Here is a 12582-nt window from a genome sequence, read left to right on the forward strand (position 1 = left end):
CACACACACACACACACACACACACACTTGATCAACGTCGCCTCAGGCTTTGAAGGGAGTCGGAGTTGTTAGTACGTCTAATGGACTCCTGACGGAATCCTGACGTCTTGTTTGTGCTGGAGAACAAAAAGCTTTTGAAACAAGCAGCTTTATCCTGTTCTCTCATTTAAAAAAGAAAATAATAATCACATTTTGCACAATTTTATATTTCCACTTGGATTTCTACTGCTTCTAAAACATTGTGTAACTTATATATATATATAAAAAACACCCAGCTGTTTACTGGCAGTAAGTTTATGTTTTTGATGTCTGAAAAATGAGTTGTTTCAAAATCCTCCCAATTGTTTTCATATTTTTTTCCCCCATTTTTAAAAAAATATTAGGTTATATCTAAATTATTTATGTGTTTACCAATATTTCACACTTTGCATAGGAGTTTCTTTTTTACAAAGCAATTTCCTCTTGGGATCAATAAAATATATTCCGATTCTGACATAGGACTGGCACTGCGCCGTTACCTAGCAACCTCAGCAAAGCTCAGACCGTTACACCCACGTGGAGCTTTGCCCATTTGGTCAGCTGTTTTCCCTGCTGCATAATGGCTGCTGGAAAAGACCTTCAACAGCTCATTCTGAAAGGAAATGAGCAGGTTTTGGTTCTGTTTTACACCCAAATAGCCGTCTATGCAAAACGTCTGGAACCTCAACTATTGAGGAACGATTGCTTGAATCATTCGTAAGAAAGAGAACCGCAGCAGCTAAAATATAGCTTTGGTCCCCAGTTGAACCAAATCTACTGGACTATCAGGCAGGGAATCACTCTTAAACAAACTTTGTCCACTTCCTCTGCTGCCATTACCAAACTACAACCACAAGCAAACTACAATTAAAAACCAGAAAAAGCAGAAAATCAATACTATCGTTAACAACTCCTCCTTCTGACTGGCCAGAATGAAATTGAAATTGATCTCAATGGGAGAAAGCGCCAAAGGGAGATGAGAATCGATTTGTGCAGAAATGTAGCAATGAGGCTGCAGCCTGTGGACTTTCTGTTTAGAGCCAACGTGTTCATAACCAAAGCTACAAGTCGAGTTGTTTTTGTGTTTCAAGGGATTTTTATCTCACGTTCTGCTTTTGGGAATACTCTCCAGTAAACAAACTTTGTTCCTTTCCAGATGTTTGGCCTCGTTATTCCTCGCTATGCTGTTTTGTTTTTACCCTGTTCTGTTCCCAAATCTTTAAAACTCTGAATATTTATGTTGATGTTTGTAAAACACGTATATAGTCAAGTAAACATTCCATCTCAGAACATGGGCTGAGGTTTTGATGTTTGTTTTTCTGCGTCTCCTCTCAGATGTCTCTCAGAGGTGCAGGGGCCTGTCTGGTTTGTAAAAGCAGCTGCTCTGGATTTCAGCCTCATTCCTGGAGGTACAGTTGCTTCATCTTATGCTTTTTTTAAATTTTACTTTGCCAACAAAAAGGAAAAACAGTGAAAGGAATAAAAAAAATCACAGCAACAATCAATCCGTTGTTGTTGGCCGTCGTTTACTCTGCAAACAAATTGATCAAAACACGAAAGGAGTAAACAGAGTTGAGCAGTAAGAAGTTGCATTTACTCGGTTACATTTACTTCAGTAACTTTTTGAAAAAAGTTAGTCTTAGGAGTAATTTTACTTCGCTGAACTCTCTACTTTTTCTTGAGTACAACTTCTGGATCCTGGTTAAAACAAACATGTTTTGACCAGAAACACACCTGCAGTTTTTGTTAAAGCTTCAGAAGTTTTTCATTTATGAATTTTTTACAAACAACATTTGATCAGATGTAGAGTCAGTAAGGCATCTCAACCTTGTTTTTAAATAAATAATGACTGAAAACCCGTAAATTAAGGACCTCCCCGCCTCTGCGGGGCTCTGTCCAGGAAAGCCTGCGCGGCGTGCGGCTGCAGCACGGTCGACCACGCGGCTCCGGACGGCGACGCGGAGGACGATCAGCGGATGGGACGCCTTCTCGGAGACTCGCCATGCTCCCACCTCACCGCAAAGGTCAAAGGGGGCGGCGGCCTTCGTGTGTACAAGAGAAACCGAATGATTGTGACGAACCCGGTGGTGTCGCGCAAAGACCCGACTTTCAACACCACCACGTACGACTGGGCGCCGGCCGGACTCAACCAGAAACTGGTGAGACGCAGCATGAAGCAGAAATCCAGTTAAAACTGTTACATAATCATAATGTCGTTCCTCCTGTTCTTGAAGAACATTTTATTTATACTATATTATTTTTTATTTGTTTCTGTTGAAAGTGTTTTAGCATTAGCTTCTGCTAAATACCGTGTTTGTGGAGCATTTAGTGCTAGCAGAATTACTGTTTATGATCAGTGCTTTAGGGCAGTGGTCCCCAAACTACGGCCCGCAGGCCGGATCCGGCCCCCCTCCACATTTGGTCCGGCCCCCTGAACAATACCAGAGAGCATTCAGATTTTTTTTTCATATATTGTATTTTCCGGTTTATATGTGGATTTTTCTTCAACCACCAGGGGGCTCTTGAGCAGGAAGTGTGTCCTGTAAACTGTGGGTGTTTTGTTTTGCATGGCGCATTGCTGCCATCTGTTGGACTTTTGGAGAACTGCTTGACTTTTATGTTAATTAATCAGTACGGTTGTTTGCTAGCGGTAGAGCAGATGAACACGTGTTTGTTATGAACGCCGCATTCCAGGTCGAATTCTTCTAATTAATGCCTGTAAGTAGCAGCTTATACTTCAAAACGAAGTATAAAATATACTAGTCAGTCCCAGTGACCGTTTCACTAACGGTTTTTGGGTAAAAACCAATCGAGTAACGCAACAATTTCCGGCAGCGCAGGTGATAACCGTGTAACATTTTTCTGTTACAAACTGACTCCAGGCCCCCACCAGAGAAGGGAAAAGTTATGTGGCCCTCACAGGAAAAAGTTTGGTGACCCCTGCTTTAGGGTTAGCACAGCTAACCTTATAGCTAAGAGTTCCCACCAATATTTAAATGTCAATCTGTTGAAAAGCACTTTAGCATTAGCTTCTGCTAAATACTGCGTTTAATGTTAGCGGAACACATTTTTATGATTTGTGCTTAAGGTTTAGCATCACTAACGTTTTAGTTAGCGGTGCTCCCCATTATTTAAATGTTATACTGTTTTAAAATAGTGAAATCCCAAACGACATGCGGCGTGCCATTAGTACTAAATATCCACATATAATCATATAGCCTGCAGTAAATAGCATGGAAATCTGAAGCTAATTTTTACCTTAAAATAACTCACATATTACTGTCCTAAAAGTCAGCCATGTTCATAGCCAATACTTCTGAGTGAAAAAGATACAGTTAAAAGTTTGACAGTGAATCTGATATGAATCTGACATTTGCTTCTAATAGGCCACTAGCACTACTAGCTAAACCTCTAGCTTTAGTTAGCTTTTAGCTGGCTTTAGCTTTTTAGCTAATTGTAGTTTACACACACTTCATGCAGCAACTTCATGTTATTAAAAATGGTAGCTAGTGACCCACAACCATTAGCATTTTAGCTAAAAACACAGGAGAAACAGGATGCAAGCCTGAAATTAAGCAGAAGGGGTAAACACAGCGAGCGCAACACGGGGACACCAGACCTGAGGTGAAGGTTTAGAGCAAAACTGCATGGAAACCACAGAACTAGACGTGGAGGAGCTGAATCTCATCCAGTGAGCGCTGAAGGTCGTGGTTTGGAGACTCTAGCAGAAAATAATCTCCAAACAAGCAAAGATGACGCCCTCTGCTACCTCTGCTATCAAGTTTTTATGCGGCCCTCTAGACTCACAAATAGAACCGTTAAGATGACAGATGTGTTTTTAAATATTTTGTCAATCAAATCAGCAGTTTTGTATGTAGAGTACTAGATTACACAAAGGTAAAAATATATTCCATATAATTTAGGGTAACACTTTATTTGAAGGGTTGTGCATAAGACTGATGTAACACCTGTCATAAGGAGACTTACCATGAAGTGTCATTCGGTAAATAATGACACTTTCAATACAAAGTTGACACTTTTAATTAAACTTTTAAAGCAACTCTGCATTAGAATGTTATTATTTACCAATTAATGCAAAGTTCACACTTTCAGTGCCCTTCATCTAAAGTTTTAACTCATTTAATTTCAATGGGAACTTCATAAAATTTTAACAGTTTGTTGAAAGTTTGCTTTATCAATACTTTCTACCACTTAAAGACATTCTTGTGGCCCAAAATAAAAATGAGTTTGACACTTGTGTGTTAAAAGAGAAGTAAATTAAAACTGTTTGAGGTTTTTTTTTTAAAACTCGTATCTTCTGTTGGAAGCACTAAAATGTATTCCTCAGCCGGCTCTTCTTGTCTGCTTTGCATTAAAATCAGCGCAGCCTGTAATTACATGACAGACATTTCTGCGGCTGGGAGACGGATCCAAACTCAACAGAAACATCAGGTCTGCCTCGTCCGGGTTGGACTCGGCTCGCCAACTCCAGGCCGTTAGTCACAGTCTGTCGGTGGCGAAATAAGCTGACGACGCGCAGCTGTGTCACAGAAAAACACCTGGAGAGAGCGAGAGCGAAACCGAAACCCGCTGCTCAGGTTTCAGCGGCGGGAAGCTAAAACTGAACCAACGAGGCGAAGATACTATGAAAACCAGAGATCAAATAGATCCAAGAGTTTAAACATTTTTTGGGCCTGATTGAGTAAATTTATTCTCAGTTATAAGAGTGAGATTTGGGTCACTTTCTTTCAAAACGCTCGTTTTATTTAACCAAGTTTAATAAACAGAATAAAAGCTGTTTGGGTGCAGAAAAGTCGCATTTTCAGGCCGCGCTTTGGTTCCCCGATATAAACTTTGAAATTAAACCCAGACTCAGTTTAGCTTTGTTAACGGGACTTTAAATAGGCCAAAGAGTCTATAACTACACCAAAACAAGAAAACTCCACTGCATTTGGGCTCATATTCATTCATTTCATTTTTTGTTTGTTTTTGAATTAACAGGATTGTCCACAAAACTTTTAACTTGGTCAACTATAAAATTCTGTTCATTTCAGTTTGTTTATATGGTGGTAATTCAATTCTTGACAATCAATTGCGTTGTGTTGTTGACTTTACAGAAATTTTGCCTGACAATTCTCCTGTTGCTGATCTCCCTCCACACTTTTTCCTTCCACACAACTTTCTATGAATGTGCTGTAATTTTTCACAATGATAAAATTTTGTGAGACTCCGGATTTGAGGTTCTTATTGTCAGAAATGAAAATGCGAGGTAAAAATTAACTTCAGATTTCCATAATATTCATTGTAGATCAGATGATTACTTGTGGACATTTGGGACATTTGGAGCTGAAAGTCTCCAAATGTCTTTGGAGACATTTGGATTTTTTTTCAGTAGAATGATGTTGAAATAATACAAAATATCTTCAAGGACAGTCATAATCAGCAACATTACACAATTAGTAGTAGTATATACAATAATATGCTAAATTATTTCAATTATAACATGGAAAAATCTCCTAATATTGATCTTTTTCATCAATATTAGGGAATTATTGGTTTAAAACAAGCTCCTTTTCAGTTTTGTCTTATTTCAAGATAACTAAAATATTTACCTGGAAACTAGGCAAAAAAAAGTAGGTAAAATTTTGTTTTTGCAGTGAACTTTTGCACAGTAAGATGCCTGGAGGAAGATTTTTTATATTTTTATCATTATATTAAACATAGCTGAACTCTATGTCAGTGTGTAAAAGTTGTTTTTTGTCTCTTCAGGCCATGCAGTACATGGAGCTGCTGCCTGAGAGCCAGCGTCCCGTCTCTGGGACGCCCGGAGCCCGGCAGCGCCGCAGGCATCTCCTCAGCCAGCTCCCGGTCTACGATCAGGACCCCATGAAGTGTCAGAGTCTGGGCAGCGAGGACGAGGTTCGGCTCAGCCCGTGAATATGACGGCCCGCATTTATGGGCAGAAAATAGGAGAGGAGGAGTTCATTTCTGCCCAAAAAATTTTTTAGATTATCCATCCATCCATTTTCTTTACACCCTTGTCCCTCAGTGGGGTCGGGAGGGTTGCTGGTTCCTCTCCAGCTAACGTTCTGGGCAAGAGGCGGGGTCACCCTGGACAGGTCACCAGTCTGTCGCAGGGCAACACAGAGACACACAACCATGCACACACACACTCATACCTAGGGGCAATTTGGAGAGGCCAATTAACCTGACAGTCATGTTTTTGGACTGTGGGAGGAAACCGGAGTACCTGGAGAAAACCCACCATGCACAGGGAGAACATGCAAACTCCATGCAGAAAGACCGGGACCGGAAATCGAACCCAGAACCTTCTTGCTGCAAGGCAACAGCTCTACCAACTGCGCCACTGTGCAGCCTCAGTCTCCGAAATTTCCTAGAAATTTTTTTTTTACATTTCTGAGTATGAAAAGATTAATTTAAGGAGAAAAAAAAACATTTCTGAAAAGAAAATTCTTGAAAAAAAGTTGCAAAAGTCAAAAATGTCTGACTGTCTAAATGTTTCAAAGACTAAAAACTGTCCTGAAAATGTCTGAGGTTAATTTAAAAACTTTTTATAAGCAAATTTTAAACTTTTGTGGTTCAGAAATCTTCGTTTTTGTTTAGAAAATTTCTGAGATTCATCTCAAAATTTCTAAAACTTTTGGTGGAAGTTTCCCCATCCTTTCATATTCTGACTCGCCGATTCACACAGGCGACTTAAAGTGTCTAAGTTTTCTTTAACCGATTCACCTGCAGGTTTCGGCCATGATTCTGTTCGTGAAACAGTTCAAACTGGAGGTTCTGGGAGTCGGGGAGGTCGGCTTACCTGGAGAGGCCGGCGCTCTGAAAGAAGCAGCTGCTCAGCGGACAGCAAAAGAGGTCAAAGATCGCGGCGACAAGGCAGAGGCCGTGCAGCACCAGAATCAGAGCGTGAGCCGCGGCGCCGCCTCCTCTGCTGTGAACGGAACCGACGACAAAACTGAATATGTAAGGAAATTAAGAAAATAAAGACTAATTTTATATAAAACTAACAGAAGTGAAACAAAGAGCGGAGCTGGAACATCAGTTTAAGATTTCTGAAACTCTACTTAAAAAAGAAGAAACTGTGGGTTCATTTCTGCTTCAAGGTTCTATAGGTCAATTCAAGAAATGTTTATTACATTTTTAGAAAATGAGAGTTTATAGTTTTATGGTTTCTGTCACCTTAAATCCAACTAACCTACTGCTTGCCACGCCCCCAACTCCAACGCTTAAACTCGCATGTGAAAATGGCTGCAAACAGATGTGCAGTTTTCCAACCGTACATTGTCACCGAACATCACCGAATGTGTCTTAACATCCGGATGGTTTCTGAAACTGCTCATTTTTCACACACTAAAACCTTTAATGCATATTTCTCATGTGGCGTCACATTTCCGGGTTCTTTGTGGCCGATAGCCATATTGGTAGGTATTGGTTGCTATGACAATAAACATTAGCCACAGTATTTGTCCTGATCAGCAGAGATTTTGTCGATGTTTATTTCTCTTGCTCGTTGGTCAACAGTGTCAATATACTTTCTTTCTGTTGGAATCAAAGTCATGTTTTATCTTTATAAAAACATGCAAAATGTGGATTTTGCAAAAAAGATCCCCTCTAAGAAAACCAAAAAAATAATCATGCCGGTGATCAAGGTTTCCAGCTGTTTTTGTTGCAAATTCAACCTTTTTTGTTCCTTTGTCCCCCAGCGGTGTACTGGTTGCCACAGAGACGTCTCGAAGGACAGTCCGGTTGTTTACGCAGAGCGCGCAGGTTACCATGACGCCCTGTGGCACCCCACCTGCTTTGTGTGCTCAGAGTGCGGCCACGGCCTGGCGGACCTGGTCTACTTCTGGTCCAATCAGAAGCTGCTCTGCGGACGGCATTACTGCGAGTCGGTGTGGCCGCGCTGCTGCGGCTGCGACGAGGTGACGCGCCTGCTCTGAATGCATGATGATCGTTTCTTCACTTTCAGCTGCTGCCTTTGAATCAACGCTGCTTCTCCGTCCTCAGCTCATCTTCTGCAAGTCGTTCGTCACGGCGGAAGACGGACGGACGTGGCATCCGCAACACTACTGCTGCTGGAAGTGCGGCCAGAGCCTGGATTCGCCCTGTCAGCACTGACGAAACACATCACAAGCAGATGTGATTATTATTACTGCAAATCAAGTGCAACATGGCTCTTTCTGTTTGTAGACAGTTTTAACATGTAAATCCTAAGTAATAAAGAGCTGAATTATGTTTTTAGCTGACATGTAAGGCTGTTTATTTTCTGGCTCCACTGACACAGACAGTAAAACGGTTTTATTAGTGCATGAAACACTTGAAAGGACATTAAACACTCAAAGCACTTAGAGACTCACCCAGAAATGCATTTAAAATGGCTTAAGGAACTTCCTCTTGATCTCTCGGCTCTTAAAGCTCTGACAGCAGCTTTGTACGGAAGCCCAGAAGTGACATTTCAGGAAAACATAATAAAAACAAAGAAATTATATGTATAACAAGGAATTGCTGCATCCTTAAAAAGTCTTAAAATCATGTACATAAAATTAAGGCCTTAAAACATCTTCAATTTAAGGCCAAAGTACGTTGGCCTTAAATACTGTAATTATGGGTCGTACATTTTGTCATGCCTGGAAAATGAGAGTTTAGTTTTATGGTTTATGTTTAATGTTCTATGTTCTGTATAGTTACTTTTTTATCACAGGACTTTTCTGTCAGGTAAAGATCTGAGTCACATGCCGAAATCTTCAATGCGTACTGACTCGAGGTGGTTCAGGCTACCGCTACCTAGCTGCTAATATACTCTAGCTAACTAGGTTTTATGCCATGGGTAAGTTTATCATCAGTTAGCTCGCCATGCCTAGGTATTCATGGGGGTTAGGGACTTGACACCTACTCTAAAAACACTTGTAACTGCCCATTTTAACTATTTAAACATCAAATGTATCTTAATATGCAGCAATACATACAGAAGAATCGGTATTAGCACAAGTACGACAGGAGCTAGCGTTCGTTATCTCCGCTCTTTGAGGTTCAGCCAATCACAGCAAAGGAAGATGAATGCCGCTCCTGGATTGGCTGCTTCACAACCGCCAGCCATTTGCGTGTCAAGTACTCAGTTTTCTTTCTAATGTTTTATATATACTCATCAACAAAACCTTTTATTATTATTCCTCAAATAATTTGGAGTCTCTTTCCACAGATATTCAGTGAATGGAGTAGATTCTATTTTAAATGTAGAATCTTTTCAGTATCTGTATTTTTAAAAATTGCGTCGTGATCTAAAAATGAATGTCAACTTTAGGCTTCAGCAAAAAACAAAGGAAAACGTAATGCAAGAGCTTTAAAGGGGCATCAGGTTGGATTACATATCTTCCCAGTGTTCAGCTGACCTACTCCTGCAGGAATGCGAGGTATTCCGGTGGTCTCCGAGTCGACGTTCCCAGGAAGTGCCGTCATCCAGCTGATCCACAAAAACAGGTTGGGTTATTTTTAGTCCTGAAGAGAAACGATTTCAGTTTGATTTGCCGAGATTTGTGGCTTTTAATAGAGTGTTGTGTAATCGTAGAGATTTTATGGAGGCATTAATCACTTCCTTTGGTTTTTGAAACACAAATTATACACCAAGGTTTGAACTAATATGGTCAAAATCAGACATCGAAGGTTTCCAGCTACATTATTGCACAAATAAAACTCACATGTCGTTGTTGGCAGCCATCTTGGGTCTTCACAGCACGTCTCTGCTTTCATTTAATGGAAATTGTGCCTGAAGTTTGAATGTGATCAAACATCCAGTTACTGACTTCAGTTTGCAGCTTCAGGAAATACATCAGCAATGACCAATGGGAGGGATTGTTGCTTCCTAAAATGTCTGAGAATTATTAGAAGGGGTTGTAAGCAAGAAACATCTTTTAAAAGCTGCCAGTCTTGAATCATTTTCCTTTTTTTGTTTTAAATACAAAAGTCTCAAGCCGTGATCTTTGTATTGTTTCTGATACGTCGCTAACAGCGATGGACAAGATCATTTATCGGGTTAATTTCTGCTTCTAAAACCGATGGAAAAGACTGTTGTGATAAAGGGAGTTAGCCTAGCATCTCGATGCTAACCATGTAGCAGAAGCACAGATGATAATGCTAATGTTAGCATCCAGTCCACACTTCCAAGGTATTTTTGCATCACTAGAAAGTGGAACTTTGAACCAGTTAGATGGTTAAATAACCTAAATAACAGATTAAAAATTAATTTGTAAAAATAATTTAACCTCAAAAGAGATGAATTGAAAATGTTGCTTATGTTACGACCACTTGTGGTGCAATAAAACAACCAATATAAAAAGGACAATATTTATTACTAAATAAGAGGATGTATATTTGCAAAACAATAAGTAAACAAAATAAATGAAAAACAATGGAAAAAGGAAATCAAAAGGAACAGCAGGGTGCAGCAACAACTGCAAAAAACAAAGAAACAAAAATTACCAAAACGCCCATTAAATCTTTGAAATATAACCATGCAATTCAATTAAAAATTAAACAAAGCCTACCTGCAGCGTCGATCAACCACACGCCCAGGTAAAGCACTTGTCAAATTACGACATGTAGTGTGGCCCTATATAAAGAACACCAAACACTGACTTAATATAAATCAAATTAAAAGAGTTTTGTCTTTACAATAAAAAGCACACACAAACCTGATGACAAACAGTGGAAGGCGTGGGCCAACACACCTGGTCCAACACAGAGGAGATTGACAATCTGCCACCAGTCYGACAGCTTCCCTTTTATGGGCGCTCAGATGTGGAGGCAGCGACCCCTGGTGGTTCCACCTGTTACACTTATTTTGTAAACTGTGGGTTTCCATTAACAAGTTTAATTGCAGTCCATGAAATCAACTCCTAGTTATGAGTCCCACAACTAGAAAACCCAACAAATACGGAACCATCTGTCCAGCAGCTGCTGGCCCTAACAGCATCACCAGAATCCAAACCACAGCAGCAGAACGGACCAGTCAAAGCCCAAATCTCAACCTGGTGGAAACGGTGGTGGAAGCTGTGGAGAAACTAACGTCTGCAAGAACAGTGGACCCAAATGAGTCAAATTTATACAGAGGCTGCACTTATTTATTCTCGTCAGTTTTCTTTTAAGCATTTTTATGAGACATTTGAAATCAAGAGAGAAAAGCTTTTGTTATTTCAGAAAAAATCAAAATAAATTAGATTAACTGATAAATCTGGATTGCTGCTGATTTGCTGTGAGCAGGAAACTTCTGCTGCCAATGTTTTAATCCCCTCATTTCAGTTATGAAATCCGTGGTATATCCTCTGCTGTAAATATGGCAAACAATGACCCCCCTCAGTCATGTTTTGGACTGGAAGAAGCTGGAGTACCCATGCAGAGAGAACCTGTGGATGCACAGGGAGAACATGCAGAAAGGCCCCAGGCTGGGATTTGAAGCCAAGGCCTTCAAGCTGCAAAGCAAAACTCAGAACTGCTCCACCGTGCAGCCAAACTTTGAGTTCATCATGTTATAACTAACACAGAAAAGGCAGTTTAAGATGTTTATAAATATTTATTTCTTTTTTAAAATTCAAACTATAAAAAAGACAAACAACAAAATGCAAACAAAGCAACACGGCTGCTTCGAGCTGTTAAACCTCTTCTAAGGAAAACATTTTCAGCCATACGTGTTATTTAATCAACGTAACAATATTAATGTTGGTCTGGAAAAAACACAGAAAAGGACAATTTATAATAATACTGTAATTCAAAGAAATACTGCTGTGCACTAAACAGCTGCTATTTGTTATGGCAACCAAAATTAACAGAATAACTTCACTTCACTACAGACATTTGATAAAAGATTCTATAATTTTCCATAGTTTTGGGAGCAGGGGCAATCTGAATTTCCAGAAAAGTCAGCATTCCGAAAGTAAAATCAGAATTTTGTTTAAAAAATAAATTCTGAACTTTGAGATTAATTTCAGAATTATTTTATCCTGAACCCTTTTCCACACAAAGGTGTCGACTCGTTCATTGATAGGATTATTTATTCCTAATTTAGACCCACAGAAGTCGTCTCCCCAGCAGCTTTTCTGTTTGCTTTAAACACTTTATGTCCTAAAGTGACGCACTGCAGGACACAAAAACATCCGAAGAATTAGACCCACCAGTTCTGTTTCAGCATGATTTCAGTGTAATTCACCATTTTTAGGATACCACCAGCTATGTTTTCCATAAGCCATAAAATTGAAGCTACAAAAATAAATACGTTTAATGGAAACAACCTGAAATTTTTCCAAGACAGACTTTTGGGCTGGAATGAGGTGGTTTTTCAGCCACATCAAAATGTATGTATTTGGTCAGAGTCACGTGACCAACAGCCGGATGTTACTGCTGGCAGCAAAGATGGTTGGTGGCTGATGGTTTGTTTGTTTTTTTGATAAAAATCATGGCAGCGAGGATCTAAACCAAACCTGGGCATTGTACGGCCCCCGGGCCGCATACGGCCCTTTGATTGACTCTGACCGGCCCGTGTAACGTTAA

General features: G+C 40.0%; 1 protein-coding gene and 1 long non-coding RNA gene across 4 annotated transcripts in view; one reads left to right on the plus strand and one right to left on the minus strand.

Moving 5' to 3' along the window:
* Nucleotides 1-8288, plus strand: part of lmcd1 (LIM and cysteine-rich domains 1) — a 15067-nt gene extending 6779 nt beyond the window's left edge. Inside the window, exons 2-7 of one of the 2 annotated variants that reach the window (XM_008408336.2) lie at nt 1354-1427; nt 1889-2177; nt 5788-5937; nt 6775-7005; nt 7746-7964; nt 8050-8288. In XM_008408336.2, coding sequence (XP_008406558.1) covers nt 1354-1427; nt 1889-2177; nt 5788-5937; nt 6775-7005; nt 7746-7964; nt 8050-8160 — 1074 coding nt within the window. In that variant the 3' untranslated portion in view covers nt 8161-8288. The remainder of the gene's footprint in view (nt 1-1353; nt 1428-1888; nt 2178-5787; nt 5938-6774; nt 7006-7745; nt 7965-8049) is intronic. The other variant, XM_008408337.2, reaches the window with a different exon arrangement.
* LOC103464316 (uncharacterized) lies at nt 7998-11585 on the minus strand. Of its 2 annotated transcripts, none has more exons than XR_533640.2 (6): nt 10731-11585; nt 10584-10648; nt 9738-9910; nt 9436-9502; nt 8400-8469; nt 7998-8156 (listed from the first exon to the last, which is right to left on the minus strand). It is a non-coding gene; the product is annotated as an uncharacterized LOC103464316 (long non-coding RNA). The 2 variants fall into 2 exon arrangements; XR_001776629.1 differs by having other exon boundaries at nt 9432-9502; nt 10731-11583.
* Between the last annotated feature and the right edge of the window lie 997 nt (nt 11586-12582).

This window comes from Poecilia reticulata, linkage group LG5 (genome assembly GCF_000633615.1).
Source record: "Poecilia reticulata strain Guanapo linkage group LG5, Guppy_female_1.0+MT, whole genome shotgun sequence".
In the NCBI taxonomy this organism is placed as follows: domain Eukaryota; kingdom Metazoa; phylum Chordata; class Actinopteri; order Cyprinodontiformes; family Poeciliidae; genus Poecilia; species Poecilia reticulata.